Raw genomic sequence first — 17,118 nt, forward strand, 5'->3', positions numbered from 1 at the left:
AGCATCATGATACCAGCTGGATGTAGAAAATGCAGTTACTTCATAAAATATTTCATTGATCAGAACAAATCAATCGCTCTTTTAGGCCAAACCGGAAAACGTTGACATCATCCACATCGCTGCCTTTTGAAATATTAACGTCTCACATGTTCATGTCTAGATAATGACATGATACTGATATACTGTTGAGCACTAATTAAAACTGACCCAAACTACATCATTTTATTTCTGTTTTTTAATGTACTAATCAGGCAAAGAGATGAACATGTGGAATGAGCCGACTGGGTTTGGAAAAACTACAACAGCTTCTGAGAAAACATTGTTGGAATAGTTTTTATTAATATTTGTGATGAGAAGTCAGTCAGTCAGTCAGTCAGTAAAGCTGTGAACGTCCACCAAAATAAAGCAGCTCTCCTCCTTCACTCTGTGCTGGTTTTTGTTTTTCTTCCAGGTTTTAACGGCCAAATGAGGGCGACTTGGCTGAGTGTCAGATGTCGGACCTTCCCAGCAGCTCATGAACGCACCACGACACATAAAAGGTGAGACTCACAAACACAAACATAGACATGAAATCTGCATCCACATTTTGTTTTAAAGGGATAGTCCACCCAGTTAGAAGCCATGATGTTGCTTTAGTGTTGGGTTATCCTTCCACAGTAATTTGGATTTGTCTCTCCATTCAGTTCCATATGAACCCAGCCAGGTTCCCAAATAGGGAGCGGGACTTGTTCTTGTTATTTTGCTCCCAAAATGAGACGTCTAGCACAGAAACCACCAGCAACAAACAGGGTCATCACTGCAGACACTATAACAAGCTCTGGTACCCATTTTGTTTTGGAGTCATTACAGTTATTTGTGAAAGTACGATGAGGTCATTTCTTCCCGGGGGAAGGTTACGGTGCAGATGCTATGTGCCGGATCTACTGTCCAATTCAGACAAGAAAAGAGAGTTTAATTTCTTTCAGAAAGTGGGTACCATGACTCGCTGTTGTTCATAATGCCATAACCTTGTTTGCTGGTGTTGGTCTCTGTGCTAAAAGTGATATTTTATTTTGGGAGCTGTTGTGCTGTGGAAGTGAACGGAGAGATACAAATCCAGTGCTGTGGTTTAGCGGTGCAGGGAAGTAGACAACACAACGCCACAGCCAAGGTCAAGGTTTCCTTTAAAAAGCATCATATACATGTATATATACTGTACATGCAACTCCCTGATGACAGTGGACTCCCTGTGAGAGCTGAGCTCAGTGTGTGGAGGGGATTTGACAAAAACCCTTGAGGTGATTGGTTGTTTGATGTGCAGCCTTTAGTTGGATTCAGACCCTCTGTGTGTAACGGTGATTTGTCACAAAGTAACTGATCCAGGCTTGAAGTAAAATCCTCCACCCAAATGTGAGAGTTGCTGAAAGTGTTGGCCTGTAAAGATTTGGAGCTTTCAGCTCTGCAGCAACATGTCAGCTGACGTCCTGCTGCAGAGCTCATCCACTCTCATGTGGAAAAGGAGCTTTGACTCAGGAGAAATCACACTTGAGACTCTCACTGCAGCTTTTATGAAACCTTCAGTAAACCCATGCACGTACATGAGTGTAGACTCAGACTGATGACTAAAATGTTAAATAAAGAAAAGAAAGCATGACTGTGGTCCCAAACCCAAAGTGAGCAGCGTGTGGTCTCCACAGCTCCTTCAGTCTCTGCTGCTTTGTGTTTCAGTCGTGTGCCGTTGGGCGGCTGGAGGCGAGCGCCGCTCCCAGCGCCTCGACGAAGCGGTGAACGTCGCTGAAGGAGTTGTAGAGCGGCACCGGAGCGACTCGCAGCACGCTGGGCTCCCGCATGTCACACTGAACAACAAACAGAGAGGATGCTGGGTAAGTACAACTCTCATTTTAACTGTGAGGCTTTAAAGGACCATCCCAGGGATTTTTAGCGTAAAATCTCCAGAATGTGTTGATGTGACGTCACTGGTCCCAACATGGCGCCCGTAACAAACAAGTGACGTCAAACATGAGTTTTCCTAAAAGCAGCAGCATTTTCCCAGCAGCTGTGAGGCGGTGGTGTGTTTTAGGCTTTGTGCCGAACTGCAGACAGATGCTGCTGCTTCTAGAAGAACTGATGTTCGACTTTATGACAGTTAAAAGGTCATGTCTGTACATTTAGTAGATATGAGAAACATGAACATGCAGAGTCACTGGGATGCTGCTTTAAAGGAGCTTCACATGACTCAGCGCTTCCCAAGCCCCTCCTCAGGGCCCCCCCGCCCTCCGTTTCAAGGCTTAATGCTGATTGGCTGGAGCAGATGTACCTGAGCTGGGCCTGGATGAAGGTACTGGGCCTTCATTGGCTCAGATGCGTGAGAGTAGAGCTGGAACAAAAACCTGCAGGACAGGGGGCCTTGAGGACCGGTCTGGGAACCACTGACATCATGTGACTGAGATACGGTGGCCCTGAGGGCTCAAAGCACCGCAGGTACACCAGACAACGTCAGTGTTTCCAGAGGACACTTTAAAGTGACGAACCCATCTGGCTGCTGTAAACAGTGACTCCCAAAATGAGTTGATAGATCCTGAAGATGTTTTTGATAGAAGAAGCCTGATGTTAACAGCTGGAAACACTGGCAAGCTAACGTTAGCATTAGCCTGCCAGAGTTCCTCACCGCTCAGCGTCCTCTGGTTTGCTGTCGCTGAACTGGTCAAGATGTTTTCTGTAGCCGTAGGGCCGAGCTCTCAGGGCCGCCGTACAGACCGGCCGAGCCGAGAGGCGTCAGGTTTCCACTCCGACAGGAAGTCCAGCAGGCGACTGATCAGTGACGTCACCTGCTGGACTTCCTGTCGGAGTGGAAACCTGCCGCTCCCTGTTCTGGTGGCTCAGATTCCTGACATTGTGTTGTATGATGTTAACCAATCAGACGTTTCCACTCAGGTGAGGAAAGGCTGTGTGTTGATGGCTAAGGTGAGCACACGCTGCATTAAGTTTGCTCACCTTAGCCAGCAGCTAAACAGATGTACAGGAACCACGGCCCTAAGTGTGCTCATTTTTCATCTGATGACAGGAGCAGCACCTGAGCTGCACCTGTGTGTGGACACCAAGAGGTACTCACGGCCACGCCCCTCCTCTCCAGCTCCTGGAAGACGGGTCTGATGGGGACGGAGAAGCGGAGCGACAGCTGGCAGCCCCTCTGCTGCGGGTCGCTCGGCGTGATGATGCTGACGTCGGGACAGGCGGCGTCCCGCTGGAGCAGGAACTCCAGGTAGCCCGTCAGCAGGATGGACTTCCTGCGCAGCGCCCTCATGCTGGTCTTGCTGAACACCTGTGGGGGGAGGGGGTGTGATGTCATCATGATGTCATTTAAAGCTGCAGCAACCACAACAACACATGTAACTGTAAACATGCACTGTTAATAAAGTTTATTTGAATCAGCCTCATTTGTCACATTGATTAACAGCACATTATTACACCGCAACACCATAGCAACCGCCCCTTAGCCACGCACAACACCATAGCACCCGCCCGTTAGCCACATGGAAAGCCACACGCAACACCATAGCAACCGCCCCTTAGCCACACGCAACACCATAGCAACCGCCCGTTAGCCACACGGAAAGCCACACGCAACACCATAGCAACCGCCCGTTAACCACACAACACCATAGCAACCGCCCGTTAGCCACACGCAACACCATAGCAACCGCCCGTTAGCCACACGCAACACCATAGCAACCGCCCCTTAGCCACACGCAACACCATAGCAACCGCCCGTTAGCCACACGCAACACCATAGCAACCGCCCGTTAACCACACAACACCATAGCAACCGCCCCTTAGCCACACGCAACACCATAGCAACCGCCCGTTAGCCACACGCAACACCATAGCAACCGCCCGTTAACCACACGACACCATAGCAACCGCCCGTTTGCCACACGCAACACCATAGCAACCGCCCCTTAGCCACGCACAACACCATAGCACCCGCCCGTTAGCCACATGGAAAGCCACACGCAACACCATAGCAACCGCCCCTTAGCCACACGCAACACCATAGCAACCGCCCGTTAACCACACGACACCATAGCAACCGCCCGTTTGCCACACGCAACACCATAGCAACCGCCCGTTAGCCACACGGAAAGCCACACGCAACACCATAGCAACCGCCCGTTAACCACACAACACCATAGCAACCGCCCGTTAGCCACGCGCAACACCATAGCAACCGCCCGTTAACCACACAACACCATAGCAACCGCCCGTTAGCCACACGCAACACCATAGCAACCGCCCGTTAACCACACAACACCATAGCAACCGCCCGTTAGCCACACGCAACACCATAGCAACCGCCCGTTAGCCACACGCAACACCATAGCAACCGCCCGTTAGCCACACGCAACACCATAGCAACCGCCCGTTAACCACACAACACCATAGCAACCGCCCCTTAGCCACACGCAACACCATGGCAACCGCCCGTTTGCCACACGCAACACCATAGCAACCGCCCGTTAACCACACGCAACACCATAGCAACCGCCCCTTAGCCACATGCAACACCAGGGCAACCGCCCGTTAACCACACAACATCACAGCAACCGCCCCTTAGCTACACGCAACACCACAGCAACCACCCGTTAACCACACGCAACACCATAGCAACTGCCCGTTAACCACATGCAACACCAGGGCAACCGCCCGTTAACCACACAGAACACCATAGCAACCGCCTCACAGTATCTTTGCAACCCTCATGAACTTGAACCATACGGGACATGAAGCCGTAGCGTGGCAGCACTTTGTTTACCGCAGCAACACTTTAGCAAAACAAATACACAACCAGCTACAGACGGCACAGCAAAGGTACAGCAGTTTACCACACGGCTACACAGTCGGCAACAGAGGCAAGCAACTCCAAAGTTTCTTCAGTCTAGTTGTTATTTACTAGAAATAAAATGATGAGGTTTTGTCAGCTTCAGGGTTTTTTACAGTGTACGACTGCAGAGTGTGTGTGCTGCAGTACCTCCAGACTGGCCTGCAGGGGGCAGACGAGCAGGATGGGCTGGTTGGACAGTCTGAAGCCACTGACTCCAGGCTGCAGCTCCATCACTGAGAGGAAACACAACACAGCTTCATCATCATCACCATCATCATCACACACTCCAAGAAGAAAATCATCACTGTTTTGTCAAAGTCGTTAATTTTGAGGATTTTGTGGTGCATCAAGTTTTTAAAGTGAAATCAGAGCTAAATATAGAAGAGCAGCAGCAGAGGCCAGTGTGACGGTTTGATGTCATACCCACAGAAACCACTAGGTGGCAGTGTAAACCAACCAGACATCCTGATATTTACAGGTTAAGGAAGATCACATCCAGTATCACAAGAACAGGATTCATAGAAACTAAAAATGATATGTAAAGTAATACGTGCCTACATTATTCAGTGAATGTTATTTTTAAGAAAGCCCTGACAGTGACTGACATGTCTACCTTTGTCTGATGATGTCACACATCAACATGAAAATAAAGGGAATTTTAAAAAGACAATACCGTTGTTCATCTTGAAGCGAGTTTTTAAGTCGTGTCCCCACCATCCCAACAGCCTGGAGGAGACCAACAGCAGAAAATCATCTTCACATGATAATAAATGCATCAACAGTTCAGCTGCATGGTTCCTGTCCCATGTCAGTGGATAAATTCACACTGTTGAACAAAAGCAGAGAAGAAGAGCAGCACTCACGCTGGTCTGACGGTGTGTTGGTGCTTCTGGTGGATGAACGCCCCGGCGATGCCGCCAGCACCAGAATTCAAATACTAGAGAGGGAAAAAGAGCTGCTGTTAGTCCAGTTTTCAGTCTGTGTGTCCGTCTGTGTCTGAGTCTGCTGCTTCAGAGCTGCCATGTTGGAAAAACGCTCCCAGAGACACTTTGAGTCTCTTCAGCTCTGCCAGTGGATGAGACTCTGCCCAATATTAAAAACACACTTTTCAAGGGGAATGTCAGGAAAAAAAAAATCAAGAGTTCATGAGGTCAACATATCTAGATCCTCCTAATGAGATGGTGGTGGGCCGGTACCAACGGCAAAACCAAACACCTGCAGGACTCGGCTCAGTAGCTTAACGTGTTTGTCCTCTGTGTGAAGGTCCTGAGGTCGTGGGTTTGAGCTTGAAGGCTGACGTGACTTTTGAAAACCAACGCCCAACAAAAAAAAAACAACAGAAAAGCTCTAAGAAGACAGCTTCTAAACTCAAAGGAGTCTTGTGTAGCTCTTAGGGTTGAGGGTTCAAGACCAACCAAAGAAGTAAGTTTTGAAAACCATCATCCCACAATAAAGACTAAAAAGTCTAACAGACAAACCACAAGGCTGTAAGAGTTTGTGGCTTGAAGTGTTTGTCTTCTGCATAAAGAGCTTGAGGTCGTGGGTTCGAGCCTCGGGACAGCTGCTTCTTTTGGAAGACCTCATCCAGAGTAAAGACTGAAAAGTCCCAGAGACGAAGCAAACACCTGCAGGACTCGGTGGCTCAGAGTGTCAGTCCTCTGTCTGACGGTCTGTAGGTCTTGGGTTCGAGTCTGATGGAAGGCTCTTTTGAAAAGCAACATCCCAAATAAAAACTGAAAAGTCTCAGAGACAAACCAGACACCCCCAGGACTCGGTGGCTCCGGGGGTTTGTCCTCTGCATGGAGATCTTGAGGTCGTGGGTTCGAGCCTCGGGACAGCTGCTTCTTTTAAAAGACCTCATCCAGAGTAAAGACTGAAAAGTCTCAGAGACAAAGCAAACACCTGCAGGACTCGGTGGCTCAGAGTGTCGGTCCTCTGTCTGAAGCTCTGCAGGTCATGGGTTCAAGTCCGAGGGCGTCTTTGACTTTTGAAGAGCGGCATCCAAAGGAACGCCTGAAAAGCTCCAACAGCAACACAGACATCACTTGTCCTAGGTGGCGTGACGTGTTGGTCGACTGCAGGAGCCTTTTGAGGCGGTGGGTTCGAGCCCGGCTTTGCCGCTCAGTGAATTTTGAGCGTCTGCGTCTGGAGCGAAGACTTAAAAGCGCCCGGAGAAGAGCTGTGAGTGTGCCTGTGGGCTGGTGGCGCGATGGTAACGTTCCAACCAACATCAGCATGGGCTGATCCAGCGGCTGGTTCGATTCCCCTCTCCGCTCCTGGTAACCGGCGCTCCCCGCAGTGGCGGGGTCGGGGGGGGGCCGTGTCCTCCCCCGGCCCTCCGGGGGTCCGTCAGCAGGGGGTTATGAAGCGGAAAACGCCGCCTGTCTGAGGTTTTACTGAACAGAAGGAAGCTGCGTCACATTGAAAAGGTTGGAAGAAGTTTCATAAAGTAGTAGAAAGTAAAGGACTAGAAAGAAGTAGTTTATCAGCTGCAGGTAACTTTTAAGGCTAACAAAGGAAGTTGTGTTGACTATAGTAGATAGATGAAAAGAAGTAGTTTAAAAATGTTGGAAGATGTTTCGTGAAGTAGAAGAGGAAAGTAGTAGTATTTTGAGGTTGTGGGTTCAAGCCTTTGGAAAGCTGCTTGTTTTGAAAGACATCTTCCTGAGGAGACACTGAAAAGTCTCAGAGACAAAACAAACACCTGCAGGACTCAGTGGCTCAGAGTGTCGGTCCTCTGTCTGAAGTTCCGCAGGTCGTGGGTTTGAGTCCGAGGGCGTCTCTGACTTTGAAGAGCAACATCCAAAGGAAACTTGAAAAGCTTCGACAGCAACACAGACATCACTTGTCCTGGGTGGCTCGAGGCTTCGGTCGACCGCAGGAGCCTCTGGAGGTCCGTCAGCAGGGGGTTATGAGGCTTTACTGAACAGAGGGAAGCCATGTCGCATTAACAATGTTGGAAGAAGTTTTGCCATATAGGATGGAGATGATTAGCCACAATTAAGTGTTGTCGGCTTTTGTTGTAGAGGAAAGTTGTGTTGATTTCTAAAAAGGTTTTGAAATGTAGCAGCAGAAAATAAATTAGTAATAGATTAGCCACGATTAGCTCTTACAGCTTATGGAACTACAGAAAGAGGACACTGGAGATGTTATTGCTTGCTTTAGTCCTTCATCTTCAGATTAGTTCTTGGTCTGTCCTCAATACCTAGTCACTGTTTCATCCACACTCTGAGAAGCACCTATCCCCCTGAGCTAACTCTGTAAGAAATGTCTTCCTGTCAGGTTAGAGCAGCCTCAGAAACAGCATTAAGACACTGAAAGTGTCCACTTAAACCTTAAAGAAAAAAGCATTTCCCTCAGAACAGCAGTGACTCACTGACAAACAGAGACAGAGACACAACATGGAGGAGACTCTGTGCTGCTGGGGGGAAACAAACATGCTCTTATCCACTTTGAGGCCACTTAAGGGCAAATCTGTCCAGACACAACATGGAGGACTCTGTGCTCAAGAAGCTAGCAGCAGCTGCTACACTGAGGTTTAGAGCACAAACAAACTGACCTTGTAGGAGCACCAGCAGGCAAAGTCGACGCCCCAGTCGTGCAGCTTCAGCTCGGCGTTGCCCGCTGCGTGGGCGAGGTCGAACCCCACAAAGCAGCCCTGCAGGACAGACACACCAACATGAAGAAAAGAGTTAGGATTTCTTTCACCTTTTTTCCTTCAGCTGACAGGATCAGACTTTATTTAATCAAACTGATGTGGCGCCTCATTCATTTCCTCCCAGTGCTTTTTGAAGACGTGTCTGTGTTTACTGTCACTGTCACTGTTTGATTCCAACTTCTCTTCACCTGTTTTCATCTTTTAACTAGAGACCTGACGGACAGGAGCGCTGCAGTGTGATTGGACGAGTTCCATCCAGTGACTCTTGTTAACCTTCTGGCCTGTTTAGGATCAAGTTGATGGTCAGATGTGTGTCGCTCACCTTCCTGTGGCCGGCCTCGGTGATGGCGGCCATGTCGAACAGCTGGCCGGTGTAGTACTGCACTCCGCTGAACATCACCACGGCGACGGAGTCACCCTCACGCTCAATCAGGTCCAGGATGTCCTGCGTCCTCAGAGTCTCCTCCCCCTGACACACAGGAAGCAGAAACTCCGCAGGTCAGAGGTCAGCTCAGCTCACTTCTTTACTTTACTTTACTTTACTTTACTTCCTCAGGACCATCATCAGGTGGTACGGAGCACAAACAGGACAAATCCTTCATCATCAGCACGTTGTTGGGAGGTTAATGTGGTGTGTTTGTGAGACGTACCGGTCGGGGCGTCATGAGCAGGACGCTCTGCTGGGGGTCAAATCCTCGCAGACGGACCTGAGACTCCACGGCGTACTGAGGACAGGAGAGCGACAAGCAGATCCACTTTACTCAACACACAGCCCCGACTCAGGAGCCACCAAATTCATATTATTCATATTTATATTTTCAGAATTTTTTTTTTCTCCCTACAGTGACCTTAACATGCCATCACGATACAGATGTATTGCCTTCATATACACATATCACAATTATCAGGGCAGCCCGTTCCTTTGAAAATCCAGTATGAAGCCTGATCTGTTTGTCTTAGAAGTGTCAAAAGGACAGAAATCCTTCAGAAACTGTGCAGTAAAACTGCAGGACTTCATCCAGCAGCTGCATTTGTGAACAGAGGATAAAACACAAACGGTCACTTCAGGACGAGGGTCTGATTTTTATGGGAAAGTGGACGTTGACCCTGGGACAAACACTTTGTCACAAACAAAATGTGTGTTAAATGTGGATCTGCTCACGTGGTCTGAAGGAAAGGCCTTGTCCTCCAGGAGGATCTTGTGACGCGTCGCTGTAGGTCGGTAAAAAGAGAGCTGCAAAACAAAGGAATTAATATTACAAATACTGAACCAACGTTACCCAACACCCAAAGGTAAAAATGTTTATACACACACACACACACACACAGAGAGAGATGTTCAGGACGTGGTAGACTAATCTCAATTTCACTAATTTTCACAAATATTGTCAAAGAAACAAATACAGGCTGAAACCAGCACATCCACACTTTGTTCCCATCATGACGTCTGTTCCGGAAACTAGATGATGTTTTGACAGTTCGTCCATTTAAAGGGAACATAAAGAAGGAAGGGACCAAGTGTCATGGTGGTGGAGCTCCAAATCGGCCCTGGTGCCAAAGTTTGGTTGCACTGATGTTGAGTTCAGTGGGCCGGGTGTGGACCCCCAGCAGTAAACCTGTGCAGAGCCACATGCTCTCCACAGGAACATTCTCCAAAACAAACACTGACTTTCAACAATGTTTAGAACGTGGAAGCCCTTCATTAGAATTGGGTTCTGAATGAATTTGCTCCAACAGGGACTTTGTAGAAAGCAGCTCACCAGCAGCAGGTGTAAATTCACCGTCAGGCCGTTCATGAGCGCCACCTCCTCGGCTTTAGCTCCTGTAAGAGATGAGGAGCGAGTTACCGTCCTGCCACAGATTTCCTCCAAAAAATCATTGATCTGATTTGTGGATCACAACAACAAAGAATGGAGAGTGTACGGAGAATTATTGAAAATGGTACCATTACATATTTTTACAGTGCACAGGGAACAAATCCACACATGGCAGTGGAGTGTATGATCACAAAGTGTATCAGGGAGTTTCTCTAAGATCCAGAAGGATCTTCCAAAGGGATCAAGACACACTTTAGGCTTTCTTGCTTAGAGAAATGTCCTTAAATAGTTAATGGTTTGCTGATGATGTCATAAAATGTGAGGCCATCGCACTGCCGTGTTGTAATGCCCAACTTTTATAACATTTTATAACGAGGCATTATAATAACTGAAAGTATCATCTCTTGGGCAAACTCTCTGCTATATTGTGTGTAAATGCAGCTTTGTTTAAAGGCAGATGTCGCACTTTGGACTCCACAGAAAAGCTCTGGATGCAAAAGTACAATGACCTGAGCCACGATGACACACGTTACAGGAACAAGTACAGATTGGACCGAGAGGTTTGTCACTATACATCGACCTCCACACTTATTCTGTCTTACATTATCAACAACACAGACGAACAACAGCACAGACAGGACAGGATTTATTTGATTTATTTTGAATCAAATAAATCCAGACAGGGATTACTAATCCCTGTGTGTGAGACGGCCCCTTTGTCCCAGACGTCCTCTGTGGTTTTAGTCCAGTCTGTTAGTTATGGAAGACCTCACTTATATTACAGAGCTGCTGTTTTTCATCAAACTCAGAGCTCATCAGATAAATTCCACCCCATCTGAATGGAAATCTGTATGTAATTTACCAGACGGATGTTTTTACAAAATTTTTGGACTATTGAATACCACAGGCCGCTGCATTTTGTTTATTTTTATTTACATTTGTACACATCGCCGCATCCTTCTCCGACGCTCTGCTGTCACGGCAACACTAGCAGCACTTCATGCCAACAAAATTGCTTGTATGATTCCAGTGTAATTATTTTTTTCCCCCCAATGCCAATAAAGAGGATTAAGACAACATAAAAAACAAAACAGCCCGGTGCCCTTTTTTCTCATGTAATTACAGTTATATGTGAAAGTCGGACAAGCTCGTCTCTTATTGTGCGAGACATCAAGACAAGAGACTGTCCTGCTGTTTAGTCCATGAGCGTGTGACATGTCGTGCTTTAAAGGTTAAAGGTTTCCCCCTTACCGACGACATTTGCCATGAGTTCCTCGATGTTGTTTTCGGCCCAGGCCCAAGGTCGAGAGCCTTCGGTGTGACCGTGAACGCCCCTGTGCAAGATCAACAGAGCAGGAGGAGGACAGGTGGACTGAGTTTATCTGACACACTGGGGAAGATAATCAGAAACATCAAGCTCTGACTGTAATTTCTTGGTAAACACTGAATAAGCGCCTTCACGTACGTCTGGGCCCATTTGTCCAGCTCCTCTCCCACGTACTGCCTGGTCTTTTTGGGCTGAAGCCCCAGTGAGTTTCCCACCAGGTAAATGCATTCTTCAGTGCCGTCAGGTGAGGTAGCAGCTGTGGAGACAATAAAAGTAAATTCAGTCAATCAAAAGTAATAATCTGCAGCTTTTAATTTCACAGGTTCTGTTCCAGTCTCTCTGAAGCAGCACAAAACATGAGAGGAGGGCAGATCCTGACAGGTAGGAACTAAAACTGATAACGCCAACCCTGCACAGCCATTATTTTGAATAAGCAACTTAAATGTTTCATATTTATAGAACAGACACATGAATGAAATAGCTTAGGCACTGTAAATGATTATGAAATAGTCTTATGATACATTTTCACTTGATTCTGCAAAGGTCCAAAGTAATCTAGTGAAATTATTCCTCATGAAAATCTCAACAAGGCAGACAAACTCTGTTTCCTCCATTAAAATGTGAGGCTTCTCGACTGGAACTCCTGACTTTGAGGGGAAAAACTGCTCCAACAAATAAAGATAGCTCCCACCCACTGACTTATTTTTATATCCTGCACTTTTTTTTTCGCAGTTTGATTTTCAGTTCCAGATTTATTTACTAATTAATTTGTGTTTTACTGATCATGATTTCATTATATATTTAGTTAGGTTTCATTACTTTAATTTTGATCAGTTCAACAGTTTATCCAGTTTCTAATGAAGAAACTGGATCTATTGTCGTTATATTGACCTCTGAAAATCCACTATTGGTCAACCTCTACAAAAAACACAAAGGTTATGATAAACACAATGTGATTTTTACAAACAAATACAGTGCAGTTTTTACAAATATATATATACACATACACCAATCAGCCTGTCCAGTCCGATAAAGTTTATAATGTTCAGTTTGTGTTGACGTTGTGCAGAATGTGTCACTTTAATTCTGTGTTTATTACTGAGGTTGTAGTTTGCAGAGGTCTGCTACTGGACTGCATTACACTGAGAAGGGTTTCTAGTTTTTTGTCCTCCCCTGTTTATATACAATGAGGGGGGACAGAATAGTGGAAACAGCTGTCAGTAAAGTGCAGCACTAACTATGAGCTCAATGCCAAACACAGAAGTGAATGAACACCTCTGTTACCGTGACAACAAGACAAGCTGAGCATTACAGGCAGCAGGAGAGGAAACTTCATGCCACAACAGTTGGACTGGATTAGATTAGATTACACACGACCAGCGACATTATAAACAAGTGACAACCCAGTTACATACAAACAGTAAACCAGTTGACGTGTAAAGGGGATGACGGAGGAGTAAACGAGAATAAACGAGACTGTAAATGAGGCAAAACACACGGATGAAAGAGCTGTAATATGACTGGACAAGATTATGAACAGTCAACCACCATGTGCCTGAAACATCAGCACCATGTAATTCTGGACATTAATTTAAGGAGATTTAGGAGAATGTAAGCCAGCTGTACATATCAATTCATGTCAGGAAGGAAAAACAGGAAGAATTCAGTTTGATGATTTTTCACCAGCAGCTACAACAAACTCTTTCGTGGGCGTTTGGTTGTTCAGCCCTGATTTCTGAACATGAGCGAGTCTGTGAGCCCGACTTGACCTCGTGATGAAACCGCTGCGTCTCCCTCTGAACGTCACCAGTTGCACAAGTGTGTCGACACGTCAGCAAACACGGCAGCCGAGTCAGTGATGTTGGGAGTTCAGCGTGATAAAAATCGACTCACAATAACACAGCCAAGTCGATCAAACAAATCTCATGCACATCTTGTCCATGGCTGACCAAAGAAACATGTTGATGGCTACAAGTTCAAAAGTAAAAAAAAAATAAAGAAACTTGCAAGGAAGTAAGATTTAAAAGTGAGGACTGAAGCTGCAGCAACAAGAAGCCCTGAATCCTGCTGCCCTATAATGTTCTGCCCCAGGGACTATTTCCCCCTAAATATTACGCAGCATGTGCAGAATCACTGGAATCGCCCTTTAAAAGGCATAAATTTAGATGCTATTAATTTGCATCGTCATCCTGGCGAGTTACTGTAGAGAAAGCGTCAGTGAGGAAGCTTCTGTAGTTGATTTGTTGAGTTTCTATTGATCCATCAGGACTCAAATGAAGGGCTGGTTATTTCCCACCTGTGGCTTAATGTGTCTGCAAGTTAAACCCAGAGCTACTCAGATTATTAGAATTTTTTAAATCCTCATTAGAATTCTTTGGGCAAACTGAATCGTAGGCAACTGGACTTGTATTTGTGTTAGGAAGACGTTTGGCCTCTTATCCAAGGGGCTTCATCAGTTCATGCGCATCGGTCTTTCTAGTCCGCACTAGTCTGACAAAGACAGTGGGGTGAGGTCCAGGTATTTAACCTCTGTGGGAGTGTCCACCCTAATGCCTGTGGGTGTGTTCATGCAGGCACTGGTTTCACCTGACCATTGTGATGGTCTCGTGTTAATGACAGACATTAGGTGTTGGTTTCACTGGACCATTGTTGTGGTCTGGTGAAGGACAGTCGTCAGAGTCAGGTGAAACCCTGGTGAACGACGATCACTGAGAGTCGTCTGAGGTTAATCTGTTGAACCTCCTGGGTACCGATGAAAGGGCAACATTATAGATTGGAGATCCTCATTAGAATGAAATGCAAGACCTAAGTGAAAATGAAAATTTAAGCTCACAGTCAATATCAACATTTGGGCTGATTTGGCACCAATAAACCAAACCAACCAGATCAAGGCTCTGAAAGTTCATGTTCATATCGTAGTGGGATGAATGGAAACCAGCGGCTGGAGGAAAGGGAGGAGGAGTGATGTGGCAGCTCTGAAACCCCACTGCTCGCTCTGGGAGGAGAGCAGAGGAACGTTCTGGAGAGGAAACTCTGGACATGCAGAGGAACTGCAGCGGGCCTTCAAACCTGTGCTGCAAAATTTGTATGGCATCCTGACTTCATACTTAATATTAAACTGTAATTCTTTGTCATCACAGATATAATATAGGCCCGTGCAATGCAGGCAGCTGCTAACTGGTTAGCAGCTAAGCAATTCTCCGCCACAACGCTATGGGGCGCATTTTTTTCTGCAGACCTACTCAGACCCTGTGGCGTACGGTCGCTGCTCCTCCCATTGTTGTAGGATGAGCAGCAGTAGATCCAGATCCAGCATGATCCAAACTTTCCAAACAATTTGAAATTAACCGACGAGTCGAGATGCGATCACAACAGCAGCTCTTTTAAAAATCACGCTGCCGGCACAACAACTGGACGTGACTCCGGAGGGGAGAAATGCTGTAGTTCGGCGGACCAATCACAGCTCTTGTTGTCAGTGGGGGCCTGCGTTGGGGGCTACGTGGGGTCCGCGTAGTTACAATTCTTCGGAGGTGCGCGGCAAGGCTCTGCGGCGGTCGCACAACCCCCGTACGCTCCGCTTACGCAGAAGCATAATCCGGCCTTTAAGGTTATCTTCTAATTTGTCAACCATTTTTTCGATTTAAACCTCCAGAAAACGATTATAATAAAAACTGTTACCCAAGTTTATGTGTCACCTACCTTTATGATTCTCGTTAACTTTCTAAACAGTCCTTTAAATAACGCCCCCCCCACACACCCACCCACACACACTTCCACTTTACTTAACCTGAGAAAGTCAAACTGCACTTTGACCCCGCTGTGTGTGTGCTGTGTAAACTGCCTCCCACTTCAGAGCAGTTTCTTAAGTTTAAAAAAGATATTTCTGTGTGTTTGAGTCGGGGGTCGGGGGTGGGGGAGGAGGGGGACTCACATGGAGGCAGATCAGAGATTTTGGGAACCAGGAATTCGTCCCTCATGTGTCTCAGCTCGTCGTGCTGGTCGAGGTACGCCGCCACGTCTCTGGAGGTCGGAGCGCAGCCCAGCGTGGCCGCGACACACTCGAAGATTTCACTCGGAGGCGAGTCGCTGGACGAGTCCATTGTTGCGTCAGACTGGAGCGCCCTCTGCTGGAAGAGATGAGAACTGCATGGACAAAATAGCCAATTTGACTTAAATTTTGACTTAAAGGCCCCATGGCATGCAAATGCAATTTTGGTTGTTTTTACGTGATAGGGAAGCTCTCTCACATAAATACTGTCGCATGCATTAAACCTGTGATAAACGGAGAAATGCACACAGGCCGTTTTTTGAAACTCTCCCTTTAAGACGTCAGCTCCACCACCGGTACGTGATTTCTTTCTCTGTCTCATCAAGACGGGAACATTTTCAGAAGTTGTAAAGTATTTCATTTGTACCGTTGATAACGTTATAGCCGTTAACTTGCCTGTGATTGGCCCGACCATGTGTCACTCAGAAAACAGTCAGCCAATCAGAGGAGAGGTGCTGATTCTCTCTTCTGATTGGCTAAAGGAACCGTGCTGCCAGAGCTCCGGGAGAAAGGCCAGAGAGAGGAGCTGTGAAACTATGTTTATCAGACCACAGGTTCAAAACCACACATACATCTTGCAGGGAGATCAGCAGTTCAAATAAAACCCTGGAAAAATGGACAGCAGGGGGCCTTTAAATATAAATTACAACAGTCATCTCATCCCTTACTCCTCACGAGGAAAAAAATACATTTCATATACATTTGGGAACAGTTTTTTTTTTTCCAAATAGGCCTATGCATGCCTAACTAATGTTCAACTTTAACTGACAACATCAGGGCTGTCGTTCTAACTCCTTTAAAGCCTTATATTATAATATAAATATATGTAAATATTTAAATATGAATTATCATGAAAGCTTTTCATTTTAAACACTAATTATTATTATTATTATTTTTTTTTTACATGACAATTTACAGAGGTTTCCCTCTTTGTTTTACTGATGTAGTGAGTTACTGTTTAATTACGAGTGCAGCCCAGCCAGACTGCTGTAATAACTTCATGAACCACAGGGATCTAACTTGACTTGAACTGGCTGCTTTAGCTTTACTTTCACTTTGAGCATTAAAAGAGAAGCATTACTGAGCTCATCCCTGCATGTGCCTTCTTTTACTTTACACACCGACTTCAGCGGACACAATATTAGTTTAAGCATTTCCACGGCGCACATAACACACTTTTTTGTGTCTCGTTGATTCTCGCGGTTTGTTTTTATTCGTCTTTCTTCGGCGCTTTTGCAAAAAAAAAAAATATGAAAGTGGATGAAGGGGCCTGGTCGGCGTGTTTACTCACCGCGGATCAGGTGATTTCCAGACGAGGTGAAGAAGTGTTGAATGAGTCCTGAGCGGTGGAGACGCTCTTTACCCCCGGTGTGTGTTAATCATTGTCAGCGTGTCGGCTTTAGGTCG

General features: G+C 46.4%; 1 protein-coding gene across 1 annotated transcript; it reads right to left on the reverse strand.

The window, feature by feature from the left end:
- Positions 1–365: 365 nt before the first annotated feature.
- kynu (kynureninase) lies at positions 366–17,118 on the reverse strand. The gene is made up of 14 exons (XM_030068248.1): positions 17,003–17,118; positions 15,595–15,787; positions 11,802–11,919; positions 11,588–11,670; positions 10,280–10,341; positions 9,682–9,753; positions 9,170–9,244; positions 8,842–8,988; positions 8,421–8,519; positions 5,725–5,798; positions 5,535–5,587; positions 5,009–5,094; positions 3,092–3,301; positions 366–1,835 (listed from the first exon to the last, which is right to left on the reverse strand). Exons 2-14 carry the CDS (start codon positions 15,761–15,763, stop codon positions 1,704–1,706), a joined length of 1,380 nt encoding a protein of 459 aa, XP_029924108.1. The 5' UTR covers positions 15,764–15,787; positions 17,003–17,118; the 3' UTR covers positions 366–1,703.

This window comes from Myripristis murdjan, chromosome 2, assembly GCF_902150065.1.
Source record: "Myripristis murdjan chromosome 2, fMyrMur1.1, whole genome shotgun sequence".
NCBI lineage: Eukaryota > Metazoa > Chordata > Actinopteri > Holocentriformes > Holocentridae > Myripristis > Myripristis murdjan.

Coding starts and splice junctions, on each gene's coding strand:
- kynu (XM_030068248.1), bottom strand. CDS start 15,763: ATGGACTCGTCCAGCGACTCGCCTCCGAGTGAAATCTTCGAGTGTGTC. Junction 8,520..8,841: donor CCGAGGCCGGCCACAGGAAG/GTGAGCGACACA, acceptor TCTGTCCTGCAG/GGCTGCTTTGTGGGGTTCGA. Junction 5,799..8,420: donor CCTGCTGGTGCTCCTACAAG/GTCAGTTTGTTT, acceptor TTCCCTCTCTAG/TATTTGAATTCTGGTGCTGG.